Source organism: Monodon monoceros, unplaced genomic scaffold (assembly GCF_005190385.1).
Source record: "Monodon monoceros isolate NGI ecotype Baffin Bay Population unplaced genomic scaffold, NGI_Narwhal_1 Super_Scaffold_21, whole genome shotgun sequence".
Taxonomy (NCBI): domain Eukaryota; kingdom Metazoa; phylum Chordata; class Mammalia; order Artiodactyla; family Monodontidae; genus Monodon; species Monodon monoceros.
The window spans coordinates 815972-833854 of record NW_021703778.1 but is presented as its reverse complement, the minus strand read 5'-3'; the positions used below and the strand labels follow the sequence as shown (position 1 = coordinate 833854).

Here is a 17883-nt window from a genome sequence, read left to right as displayed (position 1 = left end):
CCGTCTTTGGAATTTAAAAATCCGAAAGCTCCCCTTCTTCTTTGGAGAAGAGTTTTGCTTGATGGCCCAGAATACAGAACCGGTAGAAGCGACACGCTCCGGCTGTCAGTTTCACACACCTCAAGCGAAATTAATGAGGTCACACTGTGCGGTGACGCTCTGTGTTTTATTTCCGTTTTATAGGTCTGTATGAGCTGCTGGCGGCTCTGCCAGCCCAGCTGCGGCCACATGTGGACAGCCAGGAAGACCTGACCTTCCTCTGGGATGTGTTTGGTGAAAAAAGCCTGCATTCGCTAGTCAAGGTAAACCATGCTGTTGTCAGATGATCTTCGCGGAAAAACATATGGAAAAATATTTTGAGCGCCATCTAGTAAACCAGAGATCAAATTGTTGCCCTCTGAAAACAAAACAGCCTTGTTCCATTTCACTGCCGGGCGTGGAAGTTGTTAAAAGGATTCCACCGAAAATACATAGATGATTTCACTTAATGGTGGTGATCTGGCTGTGCATACTGATGGAGCATGCCCGTGCTTGCCCTTGTTTAGAAAAGGAATGTGAAATAGTAGCAGGAAGGGTTAGACTCCTCATGGTCAACGTTCATGAGCTGGAATTTAACTTAAATAAATAAATGTTCGCAGCAAAAATTAGAAGGAATATATTTTCTGAGGTTCAGGATGACAGCTGTTCAGCAGCTACATTAATTTAAAATAATTTCCTCTAATAAAGTCAAGTGAAATTCTAGCAAAGCTGTTTCTTCTCTTGGCACAGCGCCACTGAAATGGAATTTTGTATATAAATACAGGGACGCTAAATAGGAATAAAAAACAGTGTGTGGGAGACCGTTTTAGCCAAGCGTCACGCCGTGGAAATGATCAGCCACCAGAAACCAGATCTTGCCACACAGCAATGCTGGGAGTGATCAGAACTCTTAAAATAGTAAGACGAGAACAAGGAACTTACTGGAAAATATGCCACTCTTGCTTCTGGAAATATGAGTTGCATTTTCTCTCTTTTAACTCAAGCTGAAAGAAATTTAGAGTCTTACTCGAGTCTGGACGAGCTGGACACGTATGCCTCAACAGTATCTGTCCCCGTCCTCCATTCAGCTCGACCTGTTATGGTTGTCTGTTGTGATGAGAGGCTTTTTGACCGATGTATAGTATGTGGAAGTGAGTGACTTCTGAGGGACGGTTGCTTCACAGGACAGGACAATTCTTACTGCGTTTTTCTCTTGTCAGATTTGCTGCAGTTCGTGGGCTTCAGGCAGTGGCAGTTCTCAAGAAGTCAGCGTCTTGATGTGTGGCACTCTCCTAGCAATACATTTAAAGAGTGCTTTATTGGTTTATTTAGTTTTTCTATAATTGCCAGGATACCTTTGTATTCTGAATAATTTTAGGTCTTTTAGTTGCTCTCTTGGGATGTGTTAGAAATGGTTTTGGGCTTATAATTGATGAAGTTTGTCACTTACTGAGGCAGTCATGAAAATATTCCTGTATTAAATGTTTGGAAGTTGGATAGTTATGGATTTGATTAGATTGATTTGATCTCTTGAGAGAAGGAATAAAACACATTTCACATGGCATCATCACTCCTTAATCAGTAAACAAACATGCCCCCCTAACAATGGATGTGTGTGTGTTTGTATTTATTTATAATGTGACTACTATCTCAGTTTCCTTGCCTATAAGATGGAAATTATAATACCTATTGACAAGGTTGTTTGTGAGTTTCAAATAAGATAGCGAAGGTCTTAGTTCTTTTTGTAGTTATATAGGTTAGGCAAATATAATTATTAAGAAAAAAATGAATTATCATAGCATGTGAAGGACCAAAAAGAATTGACAGAGATGGTTGTTATTTTTATTAATAGAATAAGACTAATGTGTAAAAAATTTTTTCGTTACACTAGTTGTTGAATTTTCAGCATAGGTTGTTATTCCAGGTATGTGTCTGTAATTAAGTGGCTAGGAAGCAAACTGTTATCGATATCTGGTTTATAAAAACAATGCAGCAAATGAATTGATATTGCTAGTATTTTAAATAGCATAATAGCATGTGTACTGTCCCAAACGTTTTTCAGTAGTTGCCGTAAAGTGTATTTTTAAAATCAGCTTTAGTGTGTAACTCTAGTACGTCCTCCCTTTCTTAACCACTCCCCGCTCCCCACTGGGGACTCCAGGGTGTCCTCTGACTGACCCATTATGTTAGTTTTCAAGTAGGAAAGCCTAGGATGCCCTGCAGGAGGTAGGTCTCATGGGGCAGTAGTTTAAACAGCCGGGACAGCCTGCTTAGCTGGCTTCCAAGTGCCTCTACTGAAGGGTGGAGGAGAGAAGGCTTCGGCTTCTGGACGTAAATCTCAGCAGAGCAAAAGGAATTTGTTTGAAAAGAGTTGTTTTTAGACCGAATCATAATGTGCTCTGATGTTATGCTCTTTTGCCTGCAGTTGGCGCTGTTGGTATGTGGATTAGAACTGGGTGAATGTGAAACCTGATTTTATTCTAGCCCCAAATTTTCACAGTTCTCATCTTCTTTTAGGTAAAAAAGAAAGTGGTTGTTAAATCACCACACAGTTTTGAATGCAGACAACTTGCTGGTCTGATGTAAAATATACTTAAGAAGAGGTAGGTTTGGTGTCAGGGTCTGTGGCAGGTATGGCACATGCCACTGTAGGATTTTGAGCTCCACTCTGGGGGAGTACCGGAGGTTGTGAGCTTGTCGCTGGAAAAGAGCTATGATGATCCTATACTGTGTTACCTGCGGATTTCTTTTTTTAAAGAAAAACTTCTAAATAGAAAAGTTGAATAATAAAAACTCTGAGCACGAGATCCCGAAAAAGGGTTAGGCTGAGGGTGATGTCAGAAGAAAGATGGTACTGGTAGAAGACCTAGGAAATACCATACATAATGTGAGGCAAGACAAGGGTATCCATTTTCACAGGACCTAGTGAAGTTGATAGATCATCAGTCAGCGTAGAGCCACATCTTGGACCCACGTTTTGCAAATATACAGAACCATGAAGCGTGTAGTTTGTGTCTGAACCTCATTTCTAAATTTATCTCCCATCCTTGTGTTTTTTCCTACTGAGATTCCTTTACTTACCTTAAATTTTATTTTATTCAGTGGCATTGTATGTATTTTTATAATCTGGTTTAAGTTCACTTTAGAACAAGATGTGGCTTAAAGACTTCCATAACTGTATTATATTTATTGTAAAGAAGCCTGGTAGTTTTGTTTCTTCAAGAAATTTTTGTTCTTATTTCACAATTGTGTTGGATTTCTAGGATAAGAATATCAAACTTTTAGTACCTTTTAAATAGCTGTGTATGCTTTTTCTCCCCTTTCAAATAGTTGCATACATGTATGGGGACAGGAGAAAAAAAAGGTAGCAATCTGAATTTTATCCTTTTGGGATTCGGAAGTATTTCAACAAAACACAAACAGATTATTTTCAAGAAAAATTTCCTGATGTGATTGAATTACTGTGTGTATTTCTGTGATTTCAGTCTTACAGGAGTAAGGATAAAACTCACTAGACCCTTATCACATTGCGTTACGTAGTTTTAATTTCCGATGATTGATTGCTTTGTTGGCGCTGTCTTTGTTGACGTGTTACTATGTGCCAGACACCGTGTAGGTCCCCAGGGCTAAGCCTTCCGGCAGAGCGGGTGCAGCCCCTTGTTTTCTGGCGTCTCCAGCCCCCCAGAGGGCTTGTAGGTGCAGCGATGGGCAGTTGCAGCATTCCGGGGCTGCCCGTGTTTACAGCTGTTACGGGACACGCGAGGTGTCTCCCTCAGTACTGGCCTCTGAGAGGTGCTCAAGGAGGATTCGGTAGTTTAAGCTAAAACCTGCATGTTGATTCAACCGAGTTGCTCAGGTAAGGATTTATGCGGGAGGAGGGGGAGGTCAGGCAGAAGAAATAACTATTGTACAAACACCAGGAGGCAGGTGTGAAGCTCGCGTCTTCAGGATGGAGGCTGCCAGCTCCTCTGGGCTGCAGGTTCTCTCCTCACCCAAGTCAAGGTTGCTTCTAGCCTTGGGCAGCTATGAATAAAACTTCGCTAACCATTTGTATGCAGGTTTTTGTGTGGGCGTTAAGTCTTCCGGTCATTTGGGTGAATGCCGAGCAGCATGATTCCTGGGTCACATGGTAAGACTAGCTTTCTGAGAGACTGCCAGTCTGCCTTTCAAAGCGGCTGTACTATCCTGCGTTCCCACCCGCAGTGCCTGAGGGTTCCTGTTGTTCTGCATCCTTGTCAGCACCTGGTGGTGTCAGTTTTGTGGATGTTAGCCGTTCTGGTAAGTGTGTAATGGTGTCTCATGACTGTTTCAGTTTGCAGCTCTCTTACGTCGTGATGTGGGAGCATCTTTTCATTGCTTATTCGTCATCTGTGTATCTTCTTTGTTGGAGTGTCTATTCGGATCTTTTGTCTGTGTTTTAAATGGGTTGTTTCCCCCTTATTGTTGAGTTTTATCATTTCTTTGTCTTTCTTGGATACAAGTCTTTTATCAGATATGTGTTTTGCAAATATTTTCTCCCATTATGTGACTTGTCTTCATTTTCATAATGGTGTCTTCACAGAGCAGAAGTTTTTAATTTTAATAAAGTTCATCTTAAGTTTTCTTTCGTGGATCATGCTTTTGGAGATGTATCAGAAACTCACTGCCATACCCAGGGTCACCTAGATTTTCCCCTTTGTTATCCTCTACAATTTTTACATTTAGCTCTGTGATTGATTTTGAGTTAATTTTTGTGAAAGGTGTAACTTCTATGTCTACGTTCAAATTTTTGCATATTGAATATCCAATTTTTCTAGCATCAGTTGTTGAAAAGACCATTCTGTCTCCATTGAATTGCCTTTTCTCCTCTGTGAAAGATCAGTTGATTTTTATTGTGTGGGTCCATTTCTGGGCTCTCTGTTGTGTTCCACTGATCTATTTGTCTGTTTTTTCACCAATACTACCTTCTTGATTACTGTAGCTTTTATTTTCTTTTTTTAAAATTTTTTTGGCTGTGTTGGGTCTTCGTTGCTGCGTGTGGGCTTTCTCTAGTTGTGGCGAGTGGGGGCTACTCTTCGTTGTGGTGCACGGGCTTCTCATTGCGGTGGCTTCTCTTGTTGCCGAGCACGGACTGTAGGCGCGTGGGCTTCAGTAGCTGTGGCTCGTGGGCTCCAGAGCGCAGGCTCAGTAGTTGTGGCGCACGGGTTTAGTTGCTCCACGGCATGTGGGATCTTCCCGGACTAGGGCTTGAACCCGTGTCCCCTGCATTGGCAGGCGGATTCTTAACCACTGTGCCGCCAGGGAAGCTTGATTACTGTAGCTTTATGGTAAGTCTTGAGGTTGGGTAGTGTCCATCCTCTCACTCTTCTCAGTATTGTTTCAGGTATTCTGGGTCTTTCACCTACTCATATAAACTTTAGGATCAGTTTGTCATAGCAACAAAATAACTTGCTTGAATTTTGATTGGGATTATGTTGAATATATAGATCAAACTGGGAATAATTGACATCTTAATATTATGTATTCTGGCCCATGAGCATGGAATATCTCTCATTTATTGAGATCATCTTTGGTTTCTTTCATCAGAGTTTCTGTACTTAGTTATATTCTGTACATATTTTGTTAGATTTATACCTAATTTTTGGATACTAATTTAATTTCAAATTCCAGTTGTTTATTTCTGGTGTATAGAAAAGTAATTGATTTTTGTATATTAAATTTGTATCCTGAATCCTTGCTGTAGTCACTTAGTAGGTTTCAGAGTTCTTTTTGTTGATTCTTTGGCATTTTCTATTAATACATAGATAATCATGTCATCTATGAACGAAGGCAGTTTTATTTCTTCCTTCCTAATCTGTATACCTTTTGTTTCCTTTTCTTACAGCATTAGTTAGGAATTTCAGTAAAGTATTGAGGGACCTCCTTGCCTTGTTATTGATCTTAGGGGGAAAGAATCTAGTTTTTCACCATTAAGTATGATGTTCGCTGTAGGTATTTTTATACATATTCTTTATCAAGTTGAGGAAGTCCTCTCTATTCCTAGTTTGTTGAGAGTTTTTATCATAAGTGGATGTTGGATTTTTTTAAATGATTTTTTGCATCTCTTGATACGATCATATGACTTTTTTTATCCTGTTGATGTGGTGGATTACATTGTTACTTCTGAATATTGAACCAGCCTTTGCATTCCTGGGAAAAATCCCCCTTGGTTTTGGTATATAATTCATGTTATACATTGTTGGATTTGATTTGCTAATGTTTTGTTGAGGATTTTTACGTCTCTGTTCATAAGAGATTCTAGTCTGTAGTTTTCCTTTCTTGTAATGTCTTTATCTGGTGTTGGTAGTAGAGCAATGCTTGGTATATGGTTAGGTATATAGTTAGGAAGTGCACTGTCTGCTTTTATTTTTTCTGGAAGACCTTGTAGAGAATTGGGATGATTTTTCCCTTAAATTCACCAGTGAAACCATCTGGGCCTAGTGCTTCCTGTTTGGGAAGGTTATTAATTATTGATTCAATTTCTTTAATAGATATAAGCCTACTTAGATCACCTATTTATCTTTGTGTGAGAATTTTTGTCACTTGTATCTTTGAGGGAATTGGTGGAATCATGTAAGTTATCAAATTTGAGGGTGTAGAATTATTTATAATCTTCTATTATCTTTTTAACATCCATGGGACTCATAATGCTGATGACTCTTTCATCTCTGCTATTAGTAGTAACTTGTGTTTCTCTCATTTGTTTTCTTGGATAGCCTGGCTGTAGGTTTATCAGTTAATCTTTTCAAAGAACCAGCTTTTGGTTTCATTGAGTTTTCCTGTTTCTTGTTTCAGTTCTATTGCTTTTTGCTTGTATTTTATTCTTTTTTTTTTCTCCTTGCTCTTTTTTTCTCAGTTTCCTAAGGTAGACACTTAAGTTACTGATTTTAGTTCTTTCTGTTTTTCTTACCTTCAATGCTATACTTTCCCTCTAACCACTACTTTTGCAGCATCCCACAGATTTTGATAAGTTGTATTTTCATTTATTGCAAAGTATTTAAAAAATTTATCTATCTTGAGACTTCTTCATTGACCCGTGTGTTAATTTAGAATTGTTGGTGAATTCCCAAATATGTGGAGATTTTACTGCTGTCTTTCTGTTGATTTCTGTTTTAACTCCGTGTGATCAGAGAGCATATGCTGTATGATTTCCGTTCTTTTAAATTTGCTAAGGTGTGTTGTGGCTCGGAATGGGGTCGGTCTTGTTGTGTGTGAGCTTGAGAAGAAGGTGTATACTGCTGTTGTTAGATCAAGTGTTAGATTCAGTGGCTTGATGATGCTGTTTGGTTCAGCCATATCCTTACTGACTTCCTGCCTGCTGGATCTGTCAATTACTGATAGAAGAGTGTTGAAGTTTCTGAGTATAATAGTGGCTTTGTTCATTTCTCCTTGCAATTTTTAAAAAATAAATTTATTTATTTATTTTTGGCTGCGTTGGATCTTTGTTTCTGATGGTGGGCTTGCTCTAGTTGCTGCGAGAGGGGGCTACTCTTCGTTGGGTGCATGGGCTTCTCATTGCAGTGGCTTCTCTTGTTGCAGAGCACGGGCTCTAGGTACACGGGCTTCAGTAATTGTGGTTCACGGGCTCAGTAGTTGTGGCTTGCGGGCTCCAGAGCGCAGGCTCAGTAGTTGTGGCACACAGGCTTAGTTGCTCCATGGCATGTGGGATCTTCCCGGACCAGGGCTTGACCCCATGTCCCCTGCATTGGGAGGTGGATTCTTAACCACTGTGCCACCAGGGGAGTCCTCTCCTTGCAGTTTTACAGTTTTGCCTCATGTATTTTGACACTGTCTTGTTAGGTGCATACACGTTAAGGATTGTTATGTTTTCTCAGAGAAATAACCCCGTTTTCATTATGTAATTCCCTCCTTTATCCCTTATAATATTCCCTGTTCTGCTCTCGCTGTGTCTGAAATAGATGCAGGTACTCCAGCTTTCTTTGCATGGTTTATCTTTCTCCATTCCTTTACTTTTAATCAATCTGTGTCTTTATATTTAAGGTGGGTTTCTTGTAGGCAGTAGGTTCTTCCTTATTTAATCTGCTCCCACAGTCTTTGTCTTTTAATTGGTATATTTAGACCATTCATATTTAAAGTGATTGTTGACATAGCTGAGTTATATTTGCCATATTTGCCACTGATTTCTATTCATAACACTTGTTTTTTTTTATGTTTTTATCACCCTTTCTTCCTTCTCTGCTTTTAGTAGAACACCTTATATGATTCCATTTATTCTTTCTTAACATATCAAGGATTTCTTAGCGCTTGCGCTAGAGTTTGCTGCATGCATTACAACTAATCTAGGTCTACTTTCAGGTAACACTGTACCATTTCACAGGTAGTTGCAGGTACCTTATAAAGAATATTCTTAATTCCTTTCTTCCCATCCTTTATAACATTGCTGTCATTCATTTCACTTATCCATATACTGTAGTCACCCAACACATTGCTGCTATTTGAACAAACAGTTATCAGATCACTTAAGAATAATAAAAATAAAAGTTTTGTTTTACCTTTATTTACTCCTACTCTGATGCTCTTCTGTTCTTAATGTATTTCCGAGTGCCTGACCTACATCACTTTCCTTGTCTCTTGAAGAACTTCTTTTAACACTTGTTGCAAGGCAGGTCTACTGACAGCAGATTTCTTAAATTTAAGTTCGTTTGTTTATTTGTCCTTTGCTTTGTAAGTACAGCTTCACTGGATACAGAATTCTAGGGTGGTGTTTTTTCCTTTCAACACTTTAACTATTTTACTCCAGTTTCTTCTTGCTTGCATAGTTTCTGATGAGATGTCTGATGTAGTTCTTGTCTTTGTCTTATATAGGTAAGGTGTTTTTTCACTTGAACTTCTTTCAAGGTTTTCTCTTCATTTTTGGACCTTGCAGTTTGAGTATGGTGTACCAAAGTGTAGACTACTGGGGATTTATTCTGTTGGATGTATTCTGAGCTTCCTGGGTCTGTGGTTTGGTGTTTTGTCATTAATTTTGGAGAATTTTCAGCCATTATTACTTTGAATATTTCTTCTTTCTCTTTCTGTTCTTCTGGTGTTCCCATTATGTGTATGTAACACCTTTTGTAATTGGCCTGTAGTTCTTGGGTATTCTGTTCCTTTTTAAAATTTTCATCCTATTTCTCTTTGTGTTTCAGCCTGGGGGATTTCCGTGAACGGATTTGCAATCTTGCTTATTCTTTCCTTGGCCATGTCCAGTCCACTGATGAGTGCATCAGAAGCATTCTCCATTTCTAGCATTTCACTTTGATTCTCCCTTAGAGTTTCCATCTCTCTGCTTACATTTTCCGTCTGTTCTTGCATGTTGTCCACTTTTTCCATTAGAGCCACACGTATTTTAAGTTCTCTGTTTCATAGTTCCAAAGTCTGTGTCAGAGTTGAGTCTAGTTCTGATGCTTGCTTTATCTCTTCAGACCGTGTTTTTATTGCCTTCTATCATGCTTTGTGATTTTCTGTTGAACGTTGGACATGATGTATTGGGTAATAGGTACTGAGGTAATTAGGCTTTTCATGTGAGTTTTTATGTTGACCTGGCTGTGTTCAATGTTGGCTGTAGCTCTCAGTGTCTCCCCTCCCCTGTCCCCTTTGTCTTTCCTTAAGAACTCTCTTGGAGTCTGTGTCTTACGGCTCTCTCAGTTACAATCCACTGTTACTTTACTAGAGCCCTGTTGATGGTGGTGAGTTGTAGGGGAGAGGAATTGTTATGTGATCTTCTGATTAAATGTCAGCTTCTGGGCTCTGAGGGCCTTCAGAAACATTTCTTAGCCTCTTTTTTTTTTTTTTTTCCCCTCTTTCCTTTCTCCCCTTATTTGAGACAGGAAGGCCAGAGGGGGCTAGAGTTATCTTACTGCCCTTTCCCCAGGTCAAATAAAGCTCTGGTAAATAAAGCCCCTCCGTTAGAGGGGAGGACTTTGTTATGGAGAAAGCTCTTGGCCTTTGTATTTCAAAATGATTACCTTTCTCCTTCCCCTGCTTGAAATAATAGGGGAGTTTTCTCCTGTCACCATGAGAACTTGGTTGGGCTCCCGGAGGGAAGTGCAAGGGTCTCCTCCAAGACTGGGTCCCCAGGAGTTTTTAACCCTCGGACTAGTCACATTTGCCCACCATCAGTTTGTCAGTATCACCAGTTAAGGGTCCCTACAAGTTTCTGGCCCCAGTAACATCTGCCCCTGCTAAGCTGGTTTCAGCCACGACTCTCTGCATTCCTGTCTGTCCTGATTTCAGAGTGGCACTGTGTCCTGCAACTTCCATTCTCCTTACACGTCTGAGCTGAAACCAGAAATCTCCCTTTGCCCTCTATTTTATTTGGCTGTCATTTGATTACTGATGTGTAAGAGTTCTTTATGTATTTTGGATAATAGCTCCTTACCAAATTACATTTGTAATTGGAAATTTTCAATTTCTCTTCTGAAAGATGTCTTGCAATTTTGTTTTTAATGAAACGCATGACACCATGGGCAGAGTAGCTGAGAAGTGCAAGCAAGGTGTGAGGGATAACTCAGCGGGGGGTTTATTTTCAATCTCCATATTAATATGAATTTGTGAAGTTTTTATGCTCGTGAATTTAGGTAGAATTTTAAAAGTGAACATCTTAATCTTGAGTCTGAAAATAAGTCTTGAGCAGATGCTCAGAAAGCAACCTGTGAATGAGAATGTACTTTAAAAATGTTATATCTCCAACCTGGAAACTTGAGGAAACGAAAAACCAGCTGGAAGGTAATGCTTGATCTTAATCTCTCACTAATTCCAGTTTTCTTAATCATTAGCACCATGAGACTTGCTTGGAAAGTAGTTATTTCCAGGATAATTGATACAGTCAAGCTATAAAGAGAGAGAGAGAATTTCATTGAGCTGTGGTTTTATAATCATGCAGGCACTCCATGTTTTTCTCTTGCTTTAATCTAGAAGCAACGAAAAGCATCATATAGGGGGGAAAGGTGATATTTACACAGTAGTAAATCAGATTCAAGGCTGAAAGGCTATTTAACAAGACACTGGTCCCGGGCTCTGCAGAAACAAATTGTGCTGTTTTGGAGGGGAGAGGGGGTGTTAGGTTCAGAGAGGAAACCCGTTGGGGAGGTTATGTTACTTGCCTCTGCAATACCATTTGCCTTGGGTGGGAGGAAAAGGACAAGGCAGCCGACATTGCAAATGATCCCTGGCCACCTGGTCTGACAGAGCGGAGAATTGGGTATCAGCAGCTGGTAACGCTCCTTGGCCAATCAAAGGTAACTGTTCGGCCAGCTCTGTTGGAGCAGCCAGATGAAGTTATTTCTTACGTTATAGCTTACATTTTTTCAGGCACAGAAATATGTAAGGTCTGCCGAAGATAGGAATTCCTGAGACCCTGAGTAAATTGTTGCCCTTGTAATTCGCTCTCTCAAAACAGAGGCCATATGTAACCCTTTTCAGAGATTTGCTTGGGACTGGGGATGGGTGAATAGGAGCAAGAACCGTGGATACTCCGTGGGGCTGTTTCCTCCTGCCGGGTCTGTGTTTAATATAATGGAAGAGCATCTTTTAAAAGTTACCGTGAGGGGCTTCCCTGGTGGTGCCGTGGTTGAGAGTCCGCCTGCCGATGCAGGGGACACGGGTTCGTGCCCCGGTCCGGGAAGATCCCACATGCCGCGGAGCGGCTGGGCCCGTGAGCCATGGCCGCTGAGCCTGCGCGTCTGGAGCCTCTGCTCTGCAACGGGAGAGGCCACAACAGCGAGAGGCCCGCGTACTGCAAAAAAAAAAAAAAAAAGTCACTGTGAGATTTATATGTTTATTTGAATACGCTTAGCTTTAGAACAATCATCTGAATTTACATTTATTCATATTTGACTGACAGAACGTACATTCTCCACAAACATGAATGTACAGGGTATCCTACCTGACTCAAGAACAGTTCATTCCCTAGAATGGATGGGGTCAGGACGTCAGTAACCCTCTCACTTCCCTTGTGGAGGCGACTCCCGTGATTCTCCAATTTCAGAGACTTAATTCCAGTAGGGAAACATCCAGCTTCTCTAGGTTTTTCTACCTAACAGTGGCGTTGCTGGGCACAGAGATGTGCCTGTCCCCCCTTGGTTAGGTTTTGCAGAATTGTTCTGCAGGTGATTGGACATACCCGGTTGGAGAGTGCCTGGCTTAGTGAATTGTGTGTTTGCAGTCCTAGTACCCTGGGTCATCCCTCCCTATCACCCCAGCTCTGGACTGTGCTGTTTCTGGAGGCCTTACCTTAATGTGAGGGCAGGCAGTAGTTCGCGCCCTCTTGCCGGGTTGCTGTTGAGCCGTGAGCGTGGCCCTGATGCTCTGAATTGGCTCTCACGGTACACTGACTGATGATGGTTGTGGACCCAGAGAGAAAAAGGGAGCATGCTGTTCCTCAGGGCCCTGACGCAACATGACGTGGCAGGGTCACGTACAGCTAGGTCCGCGCTTCTCTAGGTTGTGTCGGAAGGTGTACAGGAACACATACGCTGTTCGCAGAAAACTCCAGGTTCAGGGGAAATTTCACATGGTTTTGTGGGCTGGCTTGGAGACCTAGCTGCCATTTTAAACAGTGTTTCTAGGGTATGTGTCCCCAAATCTAAAAAAATTAGAATCACAAGTAAATTTTCGGTGTAAACTCCATTTGATTTGGGGGGAGGGACTGGATAATGTTCCCTGAAGTTTATTTTGGTACGTTAGGCACTCCGCTCAGAATCATTAGTGAACGAGTGGTTTCCATATGTGGCTGAAGGAGACCAAGGTAGTTTCTAGAGGGAGGCGTCTTGTAACCTCCAGGACGACTTTCATCATTCAGATTAACTTCGGACCTTTTGTTGCTTCTTTTTTCCTTTTGCTCTCACTCTTGCAATCATTTCATTCTCATCGTATTTGTCTAGTTGCCTTGCGAATATTGAGGTGTATTCTGTGTGTCCAGGTACCCAGCTGGCCCTTCTTGTGAGCACACACCTGAAGCGGTGGCTTAGAGCTGGGACGTCTCAGATTCTCGCTGTGCCAGGAGCACTGTGCCAGCAGTAAGGTGACAGTAGCAATCATAGGATTTTACTTCACCGTGTCTCCTTTTCCTTACATGTTAAATGGAGACAGTAGTAGTACCTACCTTGTATGCTTCTTACCGGGAATGAAGGAATTAACATATGAAACATGCTTTAAATGGACCTGGTACATGAGTCACCGTTGTTATTATTATCACCATAAACCTCCTCCATTGCTTTCTTTTTGTTAGCTGTGTTCCGTGCTTTATCCCAGGATTTCGCTATTTTTCTCATTATCCCTTTGGCTGCATTTCTGCTTTTTCAGGATGATGTTTTCTTGCCTTAATAAACTTTTGTTCTTGCTTTTTTATTTCCTTTCTCTCTGTAAAATTGCAAAATGGAAATTAATACAGTCTATGATTTGAAATCCTTGAAAAAGTTCTTGAGTTGACTAAATGTGTTTTCTAACTTTTCCTTCACTTTAAAAATGTCATAGAATATTTTGGGCATTAAAAAAGGCGGAACCATAGCTTGAATACCCACATATTCACCGCACAGCTTAAGAAAGAAAATACTGCAGATTCGGTTGAAGCCTGAGTGTCCCTTCTTGTTTCCATTCCTATCCCTCACCTGCCAGAGGTCACCTTATCTTGAACTTCTGTTCCTAAAAAATATGAAGTATTATTTTTTCTGTTTGAAAACCTTTTATAATTAGAATCATACTTACATCTTTTTGCATTTTTTTTTTTTTTGCTTAACATTTTGTTAATGCACCAAGACTGGGGTGCATCTCACACTTTTTTAGGTATTACCAGATTACTCTTCTAAGATTGTTTCGTTTCACACTCCCACCAACAGAAGGAGAGTCCCAATTGCTTTACATTTAATCAAGTGTTAACGCTTGGAATTAATTTTTGCCAACAGGATCAATTTGAAATACTGTCCCTTTATTTTAGTTTCTATTTATTTGAATATTAGAGATTGAGCTTTTCCAATTTCCTATTTATGCCTTTTTATATCCTTTGCCTGCTTTTCCTCTTTGGTTATTTGTCTTTTTCTGGTTGATTTGTAGGAATTACTTTATATATCTGATACTGGATCTTTGTTTATATGCGTTTTAAGTATCTTCTGGTCTGTGTCCCATCTACTTTTTCTGATAGTTTATTGTGTTACAGCATACATACACACGGATCCTTTTTGTCTTAAATGCAGAAGACAGAAGCATCTTGTACAGACCCTCTGTCCAATACAAAACCCTTAGCTCGTAGATCTTATGGAGAACATGTGTTAGGGTGTGAGGTGTATGTAGCCCCCAGCCAAGTCTGAGGTCTGATTTATTTTTATATGCTGGTTCCAGAGAGGTTCTCCGTGGCTGTTTGCACTGATCTAATATTCCCAGTTGGTTGTGAGCATCCATGTAGCGTCTTTTTGGCACCTACTGTAATTGCGGGTATAGTTGTTTGTTGAAGCCAGTCCTTTTTGGGCAGCAGCTGTGTGTAGCTCATCCCTGCATATTCCACATGGCTTACAAGTGACGTAGGTGTTCAAGGGAGGTGGCTATTAAGGGAGACTGGGCACCTTCCCTTCCAGGCTTCGTCTTTCCCAGTTTGGCTTCCATTTATTTCACAAATACTTGAGTGCTCGCTGAGGGCATAGTAAGGGCTGCTCACATCCCACTGGCTTTGTTGATTGAAATACTGTGGTCCTTCGTAAATAATTGAAGATGTAGTTGGTTTTTTTAAATCACTTTCAGTTAACTCAGGTTGTTGCATAAGTTGTGTCGTCTTTATTACAGGTAGGTGACAGTAAAGAAAGATTTTTAATCCACCTGTTTTAAAATGAATGTTAATGGTTTTTATATGTCAGTGAAGATAGTAGGAATGAGGGGTGTTCTTTGGTGGTCATGATTTGGAAATCATGTACTGTTGATTTTATAATTCTTTCCATTTTCATGTAAAATACTTAGAAAATCCTTAACATTTTCAGATTAAGCACTTTTAAAAGTTTCAAAATGTTGTTTAAAACGCTCTATTGGAATTTTATAAACCAAGACTTTAATGCAAATTTACTATTAAAAACCCCTCAAAGTGAAATCGTAGGCTTTTGTGTATATAAAATGGAGTTAATTTGAAATGATTTCATTCTGAATCACAAAAGCATCCATCCTGCCATCCTGCATCTCTCCTAGGGTAATACAGTTCGCAGGCCCCTGTGAAGTCACCTTAGCCGTGCCCCTTGACGTTAGTCCTTAGTCGTGGCCATGAAACATGGGGAGTCGATAAAATGTGAGTGGAGGTGAGGTGTGGGTGCAGGGCAGAAGCCCCGAGGAGCGGGTGCGGAGTTGGCCTGGTCTCCGGCCCGCTTGGTGACGGGGTGTGAGATGCTGGGGGCACCATCTCCCCGATCCGGTACGTGGGCGTGTGAGCAGAGTCCCCAGGACCTGTAGTATCAGGCGACAACAGGCCTTCCCTGTTAGAAGCCACTAAAGACTTGGGGGTGGTTATCGCCCAGTTTACCCCACTGACTCCCAACAGGTACCTTCACCGTGTGGTATTTCTGTTCTGTTTTTCATATACAGCTCAGTGATGTAGCGGTGAAGATAAATGCGTATTAACATCCATGAAGTTGTTACTTTAAGTGGTTGCTATTGATCTGACAGTTGCACCGTAAAAAGTTAGTGTTTGTTTTCTTGTGAAAACTTAGTAATGTTTTCTTTCTTGATACACACGCACGTCCCTCTGGAGAAAAGTGGACGTGTATTTTAGTCTATTTTTTGTGGTCTTCCCAGTGCAGTGGGGTGTGCCGTCCTTGATCGTCCATCTCTAATTTCCCGTTCTTTCCCATCGCGACAGCTTTGTCTATATTCTCATGGTCCCCTTGTTTTCTTACTAAATTTCGTGAGGTTATTTTGGCTTAACAAGCGCAGGCTCTCAAGATCAAAGTATAAAACACACGTGCACACACCTTCTGATAAAGAGCTTTCCTAATTAAAAGAGAAAGTGGCCTTTAATACATGAAATCATGTATTTCATATGCAAGTAGTGTTTCAATTGTAACTTCCTTTTCTTTTGCACCTTGGGAGAGTAGAAGCTACAAGTGCTTTCTTCCTCATTTTCATTTCTGTGTTCAGTTCAGTTAGAAGCTAAATTAAATGGTGCTAACTGCCAACTTTAAAAATACATTTTATTTATAAATTTCATTTATTTAAACTGGGATGTTTTACATTATGCAAATGATGAAAATTTGATTTTCATTACTTGGCAAAGTTGATACACATCTTCAGTTTCTAATTTGAGTAAATATTGGCTAGGTCTCTATTTTGTGCCTACTAAACTTCAGATAATTGCCTCGAGTTGCTTTTTAATCTTATGTCCTTCCACTAGGTGACACCCATTCCTTTAGGAAATCTGAGATTTAGTTCAAGGAACTTGTCAGTTATGTCACTGAAGGATTACAAATAAAAAGAAGCAAATGTAGGCCAAAGCAGTATGAGAAACCTGTGAAATGTCCTTATGTCATGTAAAGAGCCATAGAACTTCGTGGTAGAGGTAGTTGTGATTAATAATGTATTATATTTACAAGGAAGCAGTGCTTCTATTATATGGCTCATTCGTACGAAAAGTACCTAAATGCTTATGGTACCTTATGTTAGGTGATTGGGATACGATGGCAAAAAATAGACGTGGTGGTCTGTTCTTTAGCTATGTGACTCTTGAAATCAGTACTCAAAGCATCACTTAAATAAGGGTAACATTAACACCGAGATACAGACAGGTTTTTGGTACTTAGAGCGTGTAATAGGGGTGATGGGAGTGTTCGCTCACATTTGGGAACGTTTTGTTGGAGAAGTGACTACTGAGCTAGTTAATGAGGTCTGAGGGCTGCCTGAGAACTAACCAGGTAAGAGTGGGTTGGGGCAGGAATTTCACAGTAAGCGTTATTGTGTTGGGGTTCTCTCTCTGCACCTCAGTGTTGCAGTGGTTGGATCCCATGGGCCTTTTCAGCTTGGAGACTTTTGTTCTTCTGCTCTTATTTCTTTGATAATTTCCTTCCCTCAGCTCTTTCTTCTCCATCTTTCTGGAAGTTATTTTAGGTGTGTATTGGTCTTCCTGGATTAGTAGTCTAATTTTTTTTCTTCTGCTCTTGCTTTTGGAGAGACAGCCTCAACTTTTACTTTCCATCTTTCTGTTTAATTTTTTAAGAATGTGCTGTCAAAATTACGTGCTGCCAGTAAGTTTGTGTGTGTGTCTGTGTGTTACTGTTCCTTTTTCATAATGTCCTAGTCTTTTCCCATGGATATACTGTAGAATCTAAGAATAATTAAGGCAAACCAAAGTAAGCCCCACCTCTTATGTATTGATTCCTTACTGGGTGCCGTGTGCTTTTCAAAGTTTTACATTCCTTGTTTACTTCTTCTAGCAGCTCTGAGATATGTGTACTAATCTTTATCCCCATTGTGAAGATTAGAAGAGCAAGGCACTGCTTTGACTAACATTACACAGGCAGTTAAGTGGTAGAGCTGGCCTGGAACCCAGGTTAGTTCTGTGGCTTTAACATGTAGCTATTCTGCAGACCTAAATAGCTATTTCTCCAAAGAAGACATACACATGGCCATGAAAAGATGCTCAACATCGCTAATTAGAGAAAGGCAAATCAAAACCACAACGACTTATTACCGCACACCAGTCAGAAAGTCGTCATCAAAAAGCCTACAAATAAATTCTGGGGAAGGTGTGGAGAAAAGGGAACCCTCCTACACTGTTGGTGGGAATGTAAATTGGTGCAGCCACTATGGATAACAGTATGGAGGCTCCTTAAAATACTAAAAATAGAACTACCACACGATCCAGCAGTCCCACTCCTGGGC

At 40.5% G+C, this 17883-nt stretch overlaps 1 protein-coding gene across 2 annotated transcripts in view; it reads left to right on the top strand.

Annotated features, from left to right (window-relative positions):
* MPP7 (membrane palmitoylated protein 7) overlaps positions 1 to 17883 on the top strand; it is a 255602-nt gene that overhangs the window by 94933 nt on the left and 142786 nt on the right. For both annotated transcript variants that reach the window (XM_029238888.1, XM_029238887.1), the window contains exon 3: positions 184 to 302. In XM_029238888.1, coding sequence (XP_029094721.1) covers positions 184 to 302 — 119 coding nt within the window. The remainder of the gene's footprint in view (positions 1 to 183; positions 303 to 17883) is intronic.